General features: G+C 42.5%; 1 protein-coding gene across 5 annotated transcripts in view; it reads left to right on the forward strand.

Moving 5' to 3' along the window:
* Positions 1–15,444, forward strand: part of OSBPL5 (oxysterol binding protein like 5) — a 1,002,849-nt gene that overhangs the window by 600,611 nt on the left and 386,794 nt on the right. For all 5 annotated transcript variants that reach the window (XM_069223010.1, XM_069223008.1, XM_069223007.1 and 2 more), the window contains one exon: positions 9,897–9,998. In XM_069223010.1, coding sequence (XP_069079111.1) covers positions 9,897–9,998 — 102 coding nt within the window. The remainder of the gene's footprint in view (positions 1–9,896; positions 9,999–15,444) is intronic.

The raw sequence follows: 15,444 nt of genomic DNA on the forward strand, positions 1-15,444 counted from the left end.
GCCAGGATCTGTATCCAACCCTCATAGGCAACCAACATCTAGCCCTGTGCAGCCTTTGGCTGTGCACATTGTGCTGTTGGCTGCAAGGCATGGCCCATGGCCAGACCCTTCCTCCAACTCCCCGCTTGTGCCCAACTGCACAATTTGCATGGCCTTTGGATTTGTGTTGTAGGGGTTTGGCACAGGGCCTGGTGCCCAAGTGCCTGCAGGCATGAAAGGCTGACTGTGATGTTACAATATAAAGGGTGTCATTTTGTGTGAAGGAGACCTACTGAATTTGATAAAGGTTCAGAACACCAAAAGTATGGAAAGTGGGCTGATTGGCTTTATGAAGGGGGTTAGTATATGAACATATATTAAGCAGACCTATTGTCGTTGCGAAAAAAAGTCAACAATAATTATAATCAAACATATATTTCATGTATTCACATAGTGCACTGTTTAATAAAAGTAATTATCATAAAAAATAAAATGTTATTAAACAAAAACATCAAGTCTTTGAGTCTTTTTTGTAGCATTTTTCAGCTTAACAAATGCAGCCATAAAAACAACCATAATAGGGCCCAGTAATTCGGCTGAGCAGCATAGAGGTCCCGATAGGAGTACTTGAAAAATATAATAAGGTCTCCTGTGGGCATAGATGTTTTGATCCAGGAGACCTACATTTTTTTTCAATTTTGCTGGAGGGATGCTGCACTCCCAGCAGCTCCTCACAACATTAAAAAAATATGTTTAGTGGTCCCTCTGCCTCTTCTAGTGGCATCACCAGGCAAAAGAAAATCAGTAAAAAGCTCTTGCAGGGCATTATGGGGCGCTCTTTGCTTGATGCAGTGAATAATAAATAAGCAGCTTCTGCCACTCATTAATATTCTTTCATTCTTTTTTTGTGTCGTTTTTGGGTGTCCTGGTGCCCATCCTGGACACCCACAGGTTTAATTTGTGTTGGGGCCGCATGGGGCTACAGGGCTCCCACGCCTCTGCCTGCTACCTGCAAGCAGCTCCATTTTTAATGTTTGTTTAAAATACTGGGGTGTCCACCGGGGGCACCCACACCATTTGTTTAGATTTGTTGGGCTACAGGTGGGAGTCCCAGGTCCCCCTTGGCCTCACTAGCTCTCTGCAATCACAGGAGCTGGCTGCCTTTCTTTTTGTTTAACATTGGAGGCTGCTGGAAGTGCCACACGGTCCTCACCCATGCTATCTCTCCTTCAAGCACCCTTCTCAGGTACACTGGGAGCCAGCATTGCTCCAACCAGTGGGAGCAGCTTTTCCTTTGCTCCCACAGGGCTGGAGCAATTCTGGGTTTCCCTGCCTGTGAGAGCTCAGACAGGGAAAAATGTTTGTGCTCCTACCCAGCGGGAACAGCTTTCTGCTACCGCCAGGTGGGAGCACATAAAACTTTCCTGCCCACATTCTGTTGGTCAGGGAAGCTATAGTGTTCCCGGAATTGTAGGGTCACCGGGACAGAGCAACAGAGCCAGCCCTGGGGAATGGGGCCCCGGCAGCTATACAATCACTGAAGGGGATCATGCCTGTCCTCCACAATAAAGTTTGAATGTCCCAGGGGGTGGGGTCTCCGTGGCGTCCAGGAGGCTTGGAATGGGGGCGCCTAGAAGAAATAAGCCTTGGGATATGAGGGGGACTGCATGCCTCCCTCACCTAACTAAGAGACTGGCCCCAGAAGATATGGTACACAGGGACTCAAAGAGGCTTGAAAAGGGGTCCACACGTCCTCTTCCTGTTATTTCACATATCAGGTCCATTGGATGGGGTCCCTGGACCCTCAAGTCTCCTGTGAAATACATTGCACCACCCCCTCCCACAAGGTTAGGCCCACCATGGTTTTTTTTCCAGCCCATTCTTTTATTTTTATTTTACCATGGCTCCACCATGAATTTGCAGTAAAGGTTTAAAAAAAATTGTTTTTTGACCCAGTGGGGGACCCTCGGGGACACCGTGACCAGGCCTAGGGGGGAAAGATATCCCCACCCTACCCCCTTATATATGCTTTAAACTATTTTTCACAACAGTAATCAAGTCCTAAAATGCCTGCCATCATATCTTTGTTGATGTGGAGGCAGCCAATAAGATGTCATCTCTAGTTGTGTCAGCCCCATAGATCCTCCACAGCACAAAATATGCAAAGTTTTCCAATCTTAATTTTTCAAGAACTAGACAATGGAATTCTGGACCAAGATCAGGTCCACTGGAATGTGATTCTGCAGCTGTGGCATTTTTGACATAAATGTTTGCTGCTGTGCAGCGGAATGCACTTTGCAAAGTTTTATTTATCTTTCAGTTGCATATTGCTGTATTTGGGTGCTAAACTAGCACTAATAAGGTGAGCCCTTTGTCCAGACAGTGCCAACATTTGTAAAACTGACAGAATAATGAACTAATTCTATCACAAAATGTGCACGTTATGCTGCATAGTTTGCAGCTTCTCACTCCATAATTTAGGAACCTCTATCACATAATTTGGTTCTCTTTTGCTGCATAATTCCAGCACCTCTGACTGTGATCTAGCTTCCTGCCAAATTTGGTGTAACTCCATTTAGTCTTTTGGCTGTAGGTGTGTCTCATTTTCCTATGGAAAAAATTAATTGAGAAGACATGTTTTGGGACACACCCCACCTTTATCCCAGGCCCCGCATGACCGAGCACCCCAAAACTTTCTAGACAGGAGCTGAGATGGAAGAACAGTTTCGTACCAACTCTCATGAAAATTCATCAAACCAAAAAGTACTTTTCCTATGGCAACATGGTTCTAACTATAACTACCCAATGGTGACTGCTACTGGGTAAACAAAATATATTGTAGCCACACACACCCATATAGTTGAAATCTAGAAGTGGTGAAACAATGTCAAGCACCGTATGTAGCCAGTGTCTCTCTCAAACTGCTTCAACATGTTTTCCATTAGCATTCAATGTTGTTAACAGATCAGGTGACATAGCAACCGATTCATATCCTCAGTAATTTATTTCCACAGCATTAACAAACAAGATGCACGTGTTTCGGTACAATGCCTTGATCACATCTAAGTACGCTGTCAATCTACCACTGCTTTTCAGTATGTGCAATATTGAACGGTGAAAAAAGACACATCAATTTTCACCATAATATATGTCTCCACTTAGATTAATACAGAAGCGTCAACATATATTTTGATTATAAAGTTCATTCAATATTTATAATTCATACTCCCTATGTCAACTGTCTACCAGTATTTTCATAAATCCGATACTTGATCTCATGGACTCCGGTCACCTAGCTTTAGAGAGAGAAACATGGAGATAAGAATGGGACTAGCAATATTTTGTTTACCTCTTAACACAAATCATTGCAATTTTAAATCTGCTCTATAATTATAATCATATTCAAATAAATGATGTGCCAAATCCTAAGTGCTAAATAAGGATCATAGAAATGGTTCAGTAGCTAAATGGAATCCACTTTTTAATATAAGCGATAATATATTCTCCATACCAATATGAATATGGATGATTTTCTCATCTTCCAGGGATTTTGTTGTTCATTGTCTGAAATCAATTGGGTCCGTACTTATACAGTCCCTCAGAGCATTACTAATACTAGTTTGGTATTCTACCTTTTCAAGATAAATATATATTGTGAAGTACCCAAATACACAATTAATCCACCAATTAGAACCATGTGGGTCATCAAGATTCAGCTCCATAGTCCTGTAGGCATATTCTGATATATTGAAGATATACAATGCATCCATATTTACATTTCTTGCAGTCTCAGTGTAAGTGCTCAAAGCCCATGAATAATATTTATGGTCCATTCCTTAACTATAATTCATTAAGGAATCATCACCTACAATAGATTTCCTCCAAACAATTCCTACTCCTTCGTTCAGTCACACTCTCCAACTGAGAATAATGAATGTTTGAAAAGTGACTTTAAATACTTTACAACGTTCCACTGAATACTATGGGAAAAGAAGCACAATATCAATAATTAATTACTTCAATCCCCAAATATTATGCCAGTAAGTTATATGTTCAAATCATTCTGATTAATCTTGGTAATTAAATCAAACCTTCTTTTTCTGAGCCTCTCCACATCGTGAAAAGGTCATCTATAAAATATAGCCATAAGATAATGAGTTTTATATGAATAGACAAGGAATTTCTCCAGGCCCCCTGCTCCCCCACCACCCCAAAAATAAATTTGCTTAGGTGGGGACGAAGTAGATATCAATCATAGTTCCCTATAACTGTCTAAATATCTCTAAGGCACCATTTCATCATAGTGAGAATCATCATTCTAGTATGGTAAAGATACTGTATATTATATGCTTTACAAATGTTTTTTACTGGCCATAATTCCATCATTATGTTTTATGGATATATTGGATATGTCATATCCAATGTGATGGTTAGAAATGCAGGTTCCCGATGTACACATTATATCTTACATGAAAGATATGTATATGCTTTAAAAAAAATATATATACTTACCTGCAATGATGTGAAGTTAAAATGCAGCAGAGGTATAGATACTCTTGTGCTTACTGCAGTTTGATGAAAAATGATGTAGTGGCATGTGATGTAATGACTGATATTTGTTTGTTTGAGTGCACATAGGTATACACTGTTGACAGGGGCATCTGCTGCAGAAAATACAGTGGCCTCATGGTACAGAGTCATGAGGGGTCATTGTGGCTGACCTATTTCACCCACCAGAGGGGTAAAGAGGCCTGTGCTAATATCTGTCATGGGGCCTATTTCGCTCTTGCTAAGCCTGAAGCCTCCGAGCAGTTAATATTGAACCATCACCAAAGTCAATAGGCTTGTTCTTAGAAGTTTTTGGTAATAATTGGGTGATTTTATGTGTGATGTTCCCAGCTGTTTTGGAAAACAAATATCATAATAAAGCAAAATCGTGGGCTATAAAGTACAAACAATGGAAGTAGGCCTCCTCTGCTGAACAGATTTCATATGCAAAGGTAAGCTGCACTTTCAAAGAAGATTGCTTTTACAAGGAGTTAGAAGATTAAGCCTCTGATATATGTAGTCAACATTACACAACAAAATACTGCATTGAAGATACTTTTTACAAAGGGATATTATTGTCATTACATCTTAAGTAAGCCTATCTGCATGCATGGTTTTACATTATGAACAAAAAAGCTGCAAATCCTACAAAATATTGTCATGACAGTCGAGTAAACAAATAAATGTGCGGTGTCGTTTAGTGAATAGCACGGTGTCCAACAGCATACATATGAGAAAAAAAGAAACCATAAATGAGCAATTAAAGTGTTTCACAAAAGAGAAGTATACATTACATCAAAAAAGATACATTGGTTCTCATGTGCATTTGCGGTATAAGGAAATGATACGTTATGCCCCATCATCAGTACCTTAAGGGAACGCAAACAACCATCTGAGAAATGCCATGGGCTTGGTATACAACCCATGATCAGAATGCCAAACCATGAAAACCCCATGAAAGCTAATGACTGAAGGGTGTTGACACAAAGCCCACTCTCTCTGTCCTCGTTTGTCTTCTACTTTTTTAAAGAATAACATCAAATGACCAACAGCTAAAGCTGTCTGTAGCCAAATATTTAAAAAGGATGCAACATGAGGAAAGAGAAAGTTAACTTCATTTAACCATTTTTAGAATGTTTTTCCTGTAATTAACTTTTTGCTTTAAAATTGGCTGCACCTACTTCAGAGCCTTTTCTGTCATCCACTTTGTCAGGGCAGAATCAATGCTATCTCCCAGTCTGGAGTGTTAGGAGAAAGTAGCAGGAAAAGGGCCGGTTCATGGGTAAGGGTCAAGTCACACCATCAAAGTGGACAACCTAATGGTGTCAGCATAGACACACCTCCGAGGCACAATTACCTGAAGACTATGTTACACCACTCCCTTGGAGAAGAATAACCCCCAAAAAAACAATTCAGTATTGTGAGAAAGCGGATTATAAATTGGGATGGATGGAAATCGACATGAAGTAATATTCACACTTTTCTTGTTAGGTCCAGGAAACGTTTCAGTAATTTAAACATGAGCTAAACACCCAGTAGCTATGGCACAGAACAGACATGCTTAACTTTAAGAAAATGTGTAAAACCTTTAGAAGTATCAACACAGTAAACAAAACAGAATACAATAAAAATCTCAATCCAAATTATAAAACTAGAAAATATTGAATGAACATAATGACACCAAAATGATATAAATCCAATAAGAAGAATCACAGATATGATTTTTAATGTTTTTAATGAAAATAGTGCCAAACGGGTCTTCTGGTTGCATTTGACCAGTACCTAGCTGTGATTTAAGGATGACCACGATGGAGAGTGGTCCTGATACAGAAACCAGGTTTAAACCGGGCAGCTGTTTTACCTTCTGATTTAGGGCTTGATCTACATGTTGGCGGTCCCACCACCACTTTTAATCCACCGCCTCGGCGGTCTGCCTGACCACTTTAGATGCTGGTGGGATCACACTCGAAAGACCACCCAAGTCCCGCTGACTCCACCAAGAATCACCAGCCACCTCAACGACGGCATTGGGAATAGGTACAGATGACGGGACTCCAGCCACCTTGCTCGCCGAGCAGATTTGGATGTGCCTTACTGCCAAGACAACTGTTGCAGTCCGAGTGAAGCATCTGGTCTGCAATGCAGAGCTCTGCATTGTCATCAAGGGTCCTGCAATATGAAGGCCTCCATTGAAGATACAACACGCAGCAGTGGTTCCTAGGAAGTTGCTGGCTTCCATGCAAAGTGTGCATCTGGGATGCGTCACACTCCAGCAGTTCTGAAGCAGAGCTACAAGGAAATGCATTGCACTGCATTGGTTCTGCCCACAGGAACACAGCCGGGCTGGCAGAGCATCTTCAGGCCTAGTTCCAAGGGTCCAGGACTGTGCTAGGACTACTTTTGGGACTAGGACTCACAGCAGACTAAGTCCAGATCCTGGGTTCAAGGCGGTTGGAGCCTTTTCTGTCCCAGAGACTTTGATCAGGGTACCAGCCAAATAGCCCTTGGAGTCGTTCTGGGGGTCCTGGGTTCAAGATGCAAGTCCAGTCCTTTTCACTCAGGTAGCTACACCTAGTAATGTGTCCCAGGTTAGAGGCTGGAGACACCAAATGGCTGGGACAGGACAACGTCACCTTTCTAAGAGTGGAATTTCAGAATTGTGACTATACATGACTATACCATTAAAAAGAACTTTAAGTTACAATTCTCATTCCTACGTGCTCCTAAATGAAAGTTATAATTTCTTTAATGTAATAAGTTAACCCACTGTTATCCTTTAGGAGAGGTAGTCCTCACAGTACTGAGAAACAGATTTAGGGGTTTTTCACTACCATGACATGTAAAACGTAAAGGTACAGGTCTGACTGTTTAAATACAGTGCACCCTTGCCTTTGGGCTGGTTAGGGTCCACCCTAGGGATGACTTATATGTATTAAAAAATGGAGACTTGGGCCTGGTAAGAGGTTTACCTTGCCAGCTCGAAATGGCAGTTTAAAACTGCACACAGGCTGCAATGGTAGTCCTGAGACATATTTAAAGGTCTTCTTAAGTGAGTGGCACAAGAGGTACTGCAGGCATAGTAGTAGCATTTAATGTACATGCCCTGGATACCTCTAGTACCACTGTTCTAGAGACTTAAAGTAAACATGCCAATTGGGTGTGAGCCAAGGTTACCATATTTAAAAAAGAGAGCACAAGCACTTTAGCAAAGTCAGCAAAAACAGGAGACTGGAAGTTAAAAGTTGTGGGAAAACCACGCCATGGGAATCAGGTCCAACATAAGGCCTATGTCTCCGCTCTAGGTGCAAGTTGCAAGTTGACACCTCATAAATGGAGCAAATCAGCTCCAGAGGGGCAGCTGGAGCTTTCGCAAATGGTCCTACAGAGGCATTAAGCAGGAAAAAAGTAACTTTCTAAAAGTATGTTAACAAAATATTTGTTGCAGATACGACTGTACCAATGAATTGGGCTTGAAGTAAATACGTAGACTGCTGAAGTCCCGCCAGCCACAAGACCACCAGGGATGGCTGTCTTCAGACCGACATATTATGACTGCTGGTGGCTCTCTGCCAGAATTTGGGCGGAGAGCCGCCAGCAGCCATTCTGGCGGTCGGCAGTGAAGTGGAGGCTACTCCACTTGCACCGCCACATCATCACAACCACACCACACCTAGAACGAGTTGGTAATATGCATGGCAGTGTTGTGGTGATGGGGTACTGGTGGCGGAGCAGGCCCCAAGGATCCCATCCCCCCTGGACAAACACTGAGAAATGGTAAGTTCCCGTCTGATAGGGGAGAGGGGGGTGATGAGTGGTGTGTGCGTGCATGGGGGTGTGCGTTTGTGTGATTGGAGGGGGTTGTGTTTGTGTGCTTGTATGTGTGTGATTGTGAATCTCTGTGTGAGTGCGTGAATGGATGCGGAGGAGAGGGGTGTGCAAGTGTATGTGTGTGTCTGTATGAGTGCATGAATGCGTGATTGCATGTGTGTGTGTGTGTGTGTGTGGTGCGTGCATGCTTGGATGGGGTGGAGGTGTCTCTATGAGTGTTGGGGGGCTCCTACGGGCTTAGGGGGGATCGTGGCTGTGTGGGAGGGGCTGGGGTAGTCGCATACTGGCGACAGGAATGTAAATTCCTGTCGGCAGTATCCTTTCTGCCAGGGATTTTCTGGTGGGGTTGCCGCTAGGAAATCCCTGGCTTAAAGGAGACGCCAAATACCATCACCAGTTTCTGGTAGACCGCTGGGGTGAAGGTGGTCCACCTGCGTACCGGCGGTCCAACCGCCCTGGCGGTACAGGCGGTGAACTGGCTGCTTTGCAGCCTGTTCACCACCGTGGTAATAATCTGGCAGTCCACCACTGCCACGCTGTCGGTGGTGTTACCGCCACCACCAGCATGGCGGAGCTGAACTGCTAATGTCATAATGAGGGTCTGAATACTGTATAGCATTATTAAATCTGAATGCTTCCTACAGAAAACTGCTACAGTGAAAATGGCTTTCATTGTAAGGACTTGTAATATCAAACTTTTACCTATCCTACTTTTAATTATCATTCACACTGTTTTATGGGCAGTTGGGCATACTTAGGGGTGACTTATTAGTATTAAAAAGAAAGGTTTAGGCCTGTCAAAATGGGTTATTTTGCAGTATTCTAAGAAACCTTTATTCAGACAAAAAAACAATACTGATATCACCAAGGCAGGTCAGAAATCTGAACCTCATTTTGTGGGCTGCAATAAATCGAAGAGTAGTACATAGATCTTGTAATAACAGTATCACTGAGAGAAGTTATGGTTTCACCCCTAGTTTTCGGATGTTTCACTCATATATGTTAAATCAGGGGAAATTTTACTTATCACAAGTTTAACCTTATGCTACCAGCTTCTTGCTAATTAAACCCGGGCATGTTTTTTTTCATTCTAAAATGCCGCATCACTGACACAAATGTCTTGATTACGAGCTGGAGTTTGAATTGTGATCTCTGTGCAAATTGGAGTTTAGCAGAGATTGCAATTCTGAGTTGTGCAACAATTGTCGGTTCCCTGCTGTTTTTCTAGTGCCTGATTTTTACAGATTAAACCTAATGAAATTTAAGGAAAAGCCACAGAAAAACTTAAAGCGTGCACTATTTCGTTTATGAAAGCTGAATTTGACAATTCCTCATTTCCAAGAAAAAAAAGCCGAAATTTGAAGTGTTTACCGCCTGCAGTAAATGCGCCACCCATTTGTTCAGTATGTACTCATCTTTTCCCGATCAACCCCGAATCCAAGCCAGAATGGTGAGATTTCTTTTCGATACACACCAGACTACAAGATGCCTTCAGAAAATCTTGTTCCATATTACTAATATTTAATTTCCTTTTTTAACAGGTACAAAAGAAGAATTACCAGCAGGAGAAAAAGAGGGCCAGCAAGCAGCTTTTCACCGCTTTGAAGGATCCCAGTGCAGTGATTATGGCGGACTGGCTCAAGGTACCCTCTGAAATAAATCAATGTTTACGTTTTTATGATTTCAACAGGCTTATCATTTGAAACGTTGATTTCAAAGTCCTGTCAATTTAAAATTAACACTGTCTTTAGGAAACGTGAGCAAAAAAGAGATGTGCACTAGTTTGTTCCTGTTTGCACGTTGTTTTTTTCCAAATATATCCTTGGTAAATTGCTGCAAACCTAAATCAATAATAGCACCTCGTCAGCGCATCCTAGCTCACCTCTACTGTTTCTAAGCACTTTGAAAAGCAGTTATTTCAATTACTTTGCATAATGGTACTCAGTTTACCAATCTCTGAAAGATGAAAGTCTAAGTCTTTTTTCAGTACACTTTTCAGTAAACTGATTTGCATTACGTAGGCAAAAAGTAATGCTGTTATTTAAAGCACTTAGAAACTGCAGTTGTAGTGGATCCTATTTAGTTTTAATGGGGATCAGGAGTTTAGCGTAGACTTTGGCTTGTGGACCAGTGCCCCGTCACCTAGTGAGTTTTAACCTACTTAGGCCCTCATTACAACATTGGCGGTAACTACCGCCTGCCACCACGGCAACGGCCACCAACATACCGCCGCCATGGCTACCAGCCATCTACATGTATCATGACTGCTGACGTTATACCGCCAGAATGCTGGCAGACGGCGGTAAGGCGGCACTGCTGACAGCAGCACCGCCACGCCAGAAAAATACCGCCGATCATATCATGACCAATGATACGGCCTGGCGGTGTTTTGCTGGCGGACCGTCTCCAGCCGGAGGACCCCCTGCAAGCAGGTAAGTCGGGTTCTCCAGACGACGAGGGGGGTGTTGTGTTTATGTGGGGGGATGTGTGTATATGTTTTGGAATGCATGCATGCAGGTGTGAGTCGCGTTGGATGCATGCGTGAATGAGTGTGAGTGTTGGGTGTTGTGAATGCATGTGTGTGACAAGGTATGTTGGTGTATGTTGCGGTGTGTGGGTATGTATGTGTGCACGCGTGGGTGGTGGTGGGTATGCGTGTGTGCATGTGTGTATATGGGTGCGGGTGTATATATGTGCGGGGGCAGGAGAGGGAGGGTAAGGGTTGGGGAGAGTTCTGGGGGCGGAGGGGAGATGGGGAGACCCCTATCAGTGCCAGGGAAGGGATTCCCAGTCACTGATAGTGCCTACCACCATGGTTTTTCGTGGCAGTAAGTTTGGCACGAAAACCATGGCGGTAGGCCGGGTCGTAATCCCGAGGGTGGGATTGTGGCAGCCGCCGGGCTGGAGACCGAAGTCTCCAGCCCAGCGCCCGTTACCACCCTGGCGGTCAGTGTGTTAAAGTGGCAGTCTTGGATGGCGGTTACCGCTAGGATCATATTCCCATTTTTTTACTGCCGGCCTGTTGGCAGTATTAACGCCGCTTTAACACCAACCGCCAGGGTTGTAATGAGGGCCTTAGTCTGCTCTGTTTTAGCACATTTATTTAATTATTTCTTCCAAGATGGCTGCTATGTTTATAGTTAGGAAGATTTTTAGTTTCACATTATCAGTGCCGCTCTGTAAAGGTGTCACTATCAGCGTCAAAGATATATGAGATACATAGGTATTCACATCATGTACTTTCTCACTTTCGTGTGACAGTACATAATGTACCTTTTCAGGGAATTTTTTACATAATTGCCGACCCAAGCATGCCTTCTTATCTATTGTTTGGGAACATACCTGCATCAGGGGTTCTACAAGATGTGTATAAATACATCTCACACAGACAAGATTATCAGAGGGATTCCTACCAGATGCCATCAGTGCTATCTATGCTACACATCGCTTCGATGCAGACCCAGCCTTCGTGTCACCATAGAGTCTGATCTAGACACCTCATTCCAAGGTAACGAGGGTTGGGGGCTCTTCTCATGGTCATGAAACTGGCAAATTAGGTTTAACACACAGCTCTCTTTAGGTTAGAGATTAGGTTCATCATGCTAGGGCAGTGGTTCCCAAACTGTGCGCCGCGGCTCCCTGGTGCGCCGTCAAAACTAGCCAGGGGCGCCGCACACAGTCTGGAAACCACTCGGAGGTGCTTTGAATCGGTAGCTTTTCCTCGTGGTATTGGAAAAAAACACCCTGCATTAATTATTCTGACCGGCGGAGGGCGCCAAAGTACCATTAATAATATCCCTATAACAAAAATAGTTTCCAATAAATGGTTTTCAGCAACGTGAAGGAGAGAATAAAGAAGACAAACGGTAAATTGTGTAGGTACAGGTACAGGCTGGGATTACGTTCCCCCACCCGCCAAAAAAAGTAACATAACGGGGAGCCGTGGCCAACACAGCCAATAGGTCAAAGGAGCCGGGGATCAAAAAAGTTTGGGAACCACTGTGCTAGGGTATTAGAGTTCATTCCACATCTATTTTACATCTCATGTTATTCCAAGATAGTGGGGATCTTTGTGCTCATGACTCTTGTTTTTACCATTCTGTTTATTGCATTGTGCATTACCCTAATAATTGCAGCCCATGCAATTTACAAAAGATTGCAGTCTTGTTAATAAAACCTATTGAAAGCTTTCCTGCATCTTTTTCATTGGCTGTGTGTGACTAAGAATTGTTGCTCATGTGAGAAAAGGGTAATCTCTGTTTAACCACAACTCCCCTGAGATGTCGTATTCTTGAGTCCATGCATAAAGGCTGCCACAAATCACCTTTTACTATTTGGGTTTTTGGTGAGGTACGGCCTAGTCACCTACAAAGTGCTGTCATCCCTAAACCAGTAGTCTTGCCTAGAGCAAGACTCAAACTACGACATATTGTAGTAAAAATTACTAAATAAAAACGTTTCTATTGTTGGTTAATACATCCCCTCTCCTCAGACAATAAAATACTGGTCCTACATGAACTTTCTGTTGAAATGTATTGGGATGCTTTGGTTTAGCTGGTCACAGCCTGGTAATGGTCCATTAAAATTTGGGATAGAGACAACCTTACCTGTCTCTCCAGCCCATTGTAATAAAAATATAATACATACTAGGACACTGGAATGTTGAGAGCGCCATAGAAGACAATAAAGTGGCTCAGGGCCAATAATGACTGGTGTAGACCATATGATCCAACATTCATATGCTTGCTTTCTGTTTCTCCATGGTTATTTTAGAACATTTTACACTCAGGGCATGTAATGTTGTAACAGTATTACATCCCTTCTACATCAGGCTAAACCAATCACTAAAGGTCCTTTCCTTTCTTATAGGCCCTCGTCTGCAGGTCAGAATTAAACCTTGGGATGATGACCTTAAACAACAGGTATAGCTCTCAGCAGCTAGCTATAAAATAGACTTATAGCCCACTTCTGAGGGCTATACCAGTTGTTAAAGGCCCTGTACTCAAGTTATAGGCCGGAGCCACAGGATATAATATTATGCACATAAAAAAGGGCTTTTGGTTAGCTCCCTTGAGTAAGTGATCATTAGGCTTTTCGTATAAGCCCCTAAAACAGATGGTTGCAGTATCAGTCTGTCTGCGTGATGATATTTTGCCCCTTTACTGTCTGCTTCCCATCAATGAGTGGCATTTGCAGGGATGCTTTTTAGTCGATTCCCAGCCGCCACCAGCACAGTACCTCACCCCTCCCCAGGAAGATGTTTGTGGTGATGCTGAAGATAGCAGTGCAGCCCCTTAAATGGAGGTTGACTAAGAAATGAAAAAACGAAATTTCACATTCTATGTTAACAAACGGGTTTAAGCCAAAGCTAAGACAGCTGCCTGTGTTGCACTTCTAACGTTATTTCGAGTTCCACTTTAAATGATGGGCTAGAACCCAATGTAAGATGGCCACACATTGTGCTCTCTCAAGCATTATAATGCATGGCCTGAAGCCAAACTTCTCATATAATCTCATTTTCTGACAGTGTCTCACCACTGTGGTAAAGCCTTATCATTTGACTGTATGAAAGCCCTTTCCCTTTAACTGCTTTGTGACATCCGTGCCAGGCTGTTCCTCCACTGTGCAGAATATTACTGTTGCAAGCGTGCAAAGCAAATTGGCCATAACTATAACATGCTTCATGGTAGAAACACGAACACAAAGGACGCAATACACTTTGGAGAGCATAGCATCCATGTTAGAATCAGGTATAATCATAAACTGAGAGGTCAGAGTTAGAAATAGAGGTATTCTCTGCCTTCAAATGTCACCCCTTACCACATCGCCCTCATATTTTAAGTTTTAACTAGGTTTCTCTCCTATTGCAATAAACTCCTGATCATACTTGAACTTACCTTTCTATTGGGCTGAAGGGATCATTTAGCTGGTCCAATCAAGAAAATATCTGGCAAAACTCATATAATATGTTAGAGTTACATTTAATCTGACATGCATTTGGAGGGTCAGTCCAGTATTTTGCTCTCATTTTAGTTTAAAAATGAAATTTCCGTGCCGTCTCCCACCAAATTTAGGTTTAATGTAGATTTTCCTAATAATTTATGAAGGTAAGTCTTAATTTTATTAAAGATACGAAGTGGAGTATTATGGTTTACATTTTTGCTTTATAATAAATAGCAGCAGTCAAGATAACAGACTACAAAGCCCATGGGGCCATAAAAAGTGGCCAATGGGAAAAAACACCTAGTACAACTTCCCCAGCAAATAGGAACCAACAACCCTTCATATCACCGAACTTGACTGTGAACAGCCCTCTTTTCTTGTGGTAGAAGTTAGTAAACATCAAATAAAGGAGCAATGGAAAGAATAACAGCAAAAGCCATAACACAAGAAAACAGCACTTGACGGAAGTGGAACACCAGTTAAAGAGTGTTGCGGCGGGGTAATACTCGCCTCTGTGTCTTTAATAAAAATTAAGGCTTTCCTTGATAAATTATTAGGAAACTCTACATTTTATGTCAAGACCGGTGGCTCATGTTATGCTTGTTTAAAGCATATTAATAACTACAGAATTAGCCATATGCGCAGGCTTACAATAAAACATTCCAAACAAATGATCATTTGACCAGTCAGCTGATCTCAGAATGTCTTCGAGTCTGGAACCTGCCCAAAAGTCTCTGGAAGTCATGGCCCCTCTAGAGGAATGAGCGCCAAAAACAGAAGTATCAATGCTTGCTAAAGACATGATCCATCTGACCCAGCGAGCTAGAGTGGCAGAAGACAATGTAAAATGGGGTTTGCAGAAAGAAATAAGCAGCTGGGAATAAGAGGACGTTCTGAGATTAGCAGTTTGCTGTTCATAAACTTTGAGCCATTGGCCTCCACATAATTTGGGATAATCTGGAAAGTAAGGATAGAAAACTGAATTTAAGTTCATTTTTGTGTGTTTATTAACAGTAAACATCACTCCCATGGGGATATATTGTCGAGAGTAAACATCTAACGCTTTAACATCTGACAATCGTTTAATAGAAATTAAGCATAACAACATAGTACGCTTTACAGTGAGCATCTGCAGAGATAAAGCTG

This window comes from Pleurodeles waltl, chromosome 3_1 (assembly GCF_031143425.1).
Source record: "Pleurodeles waltl isolate 20211129_DDA chromosome 3_1, aPleWal1.hap1.20221129, whole genome shotgun sequence".
Taxonomy (NCBI): domain Eukaryota; kingdom Metazoa; phylum Chordata; class Amphibia; order Caudata; family Salamandridae; genus Pleurodeles; species Pleurodeles waltl.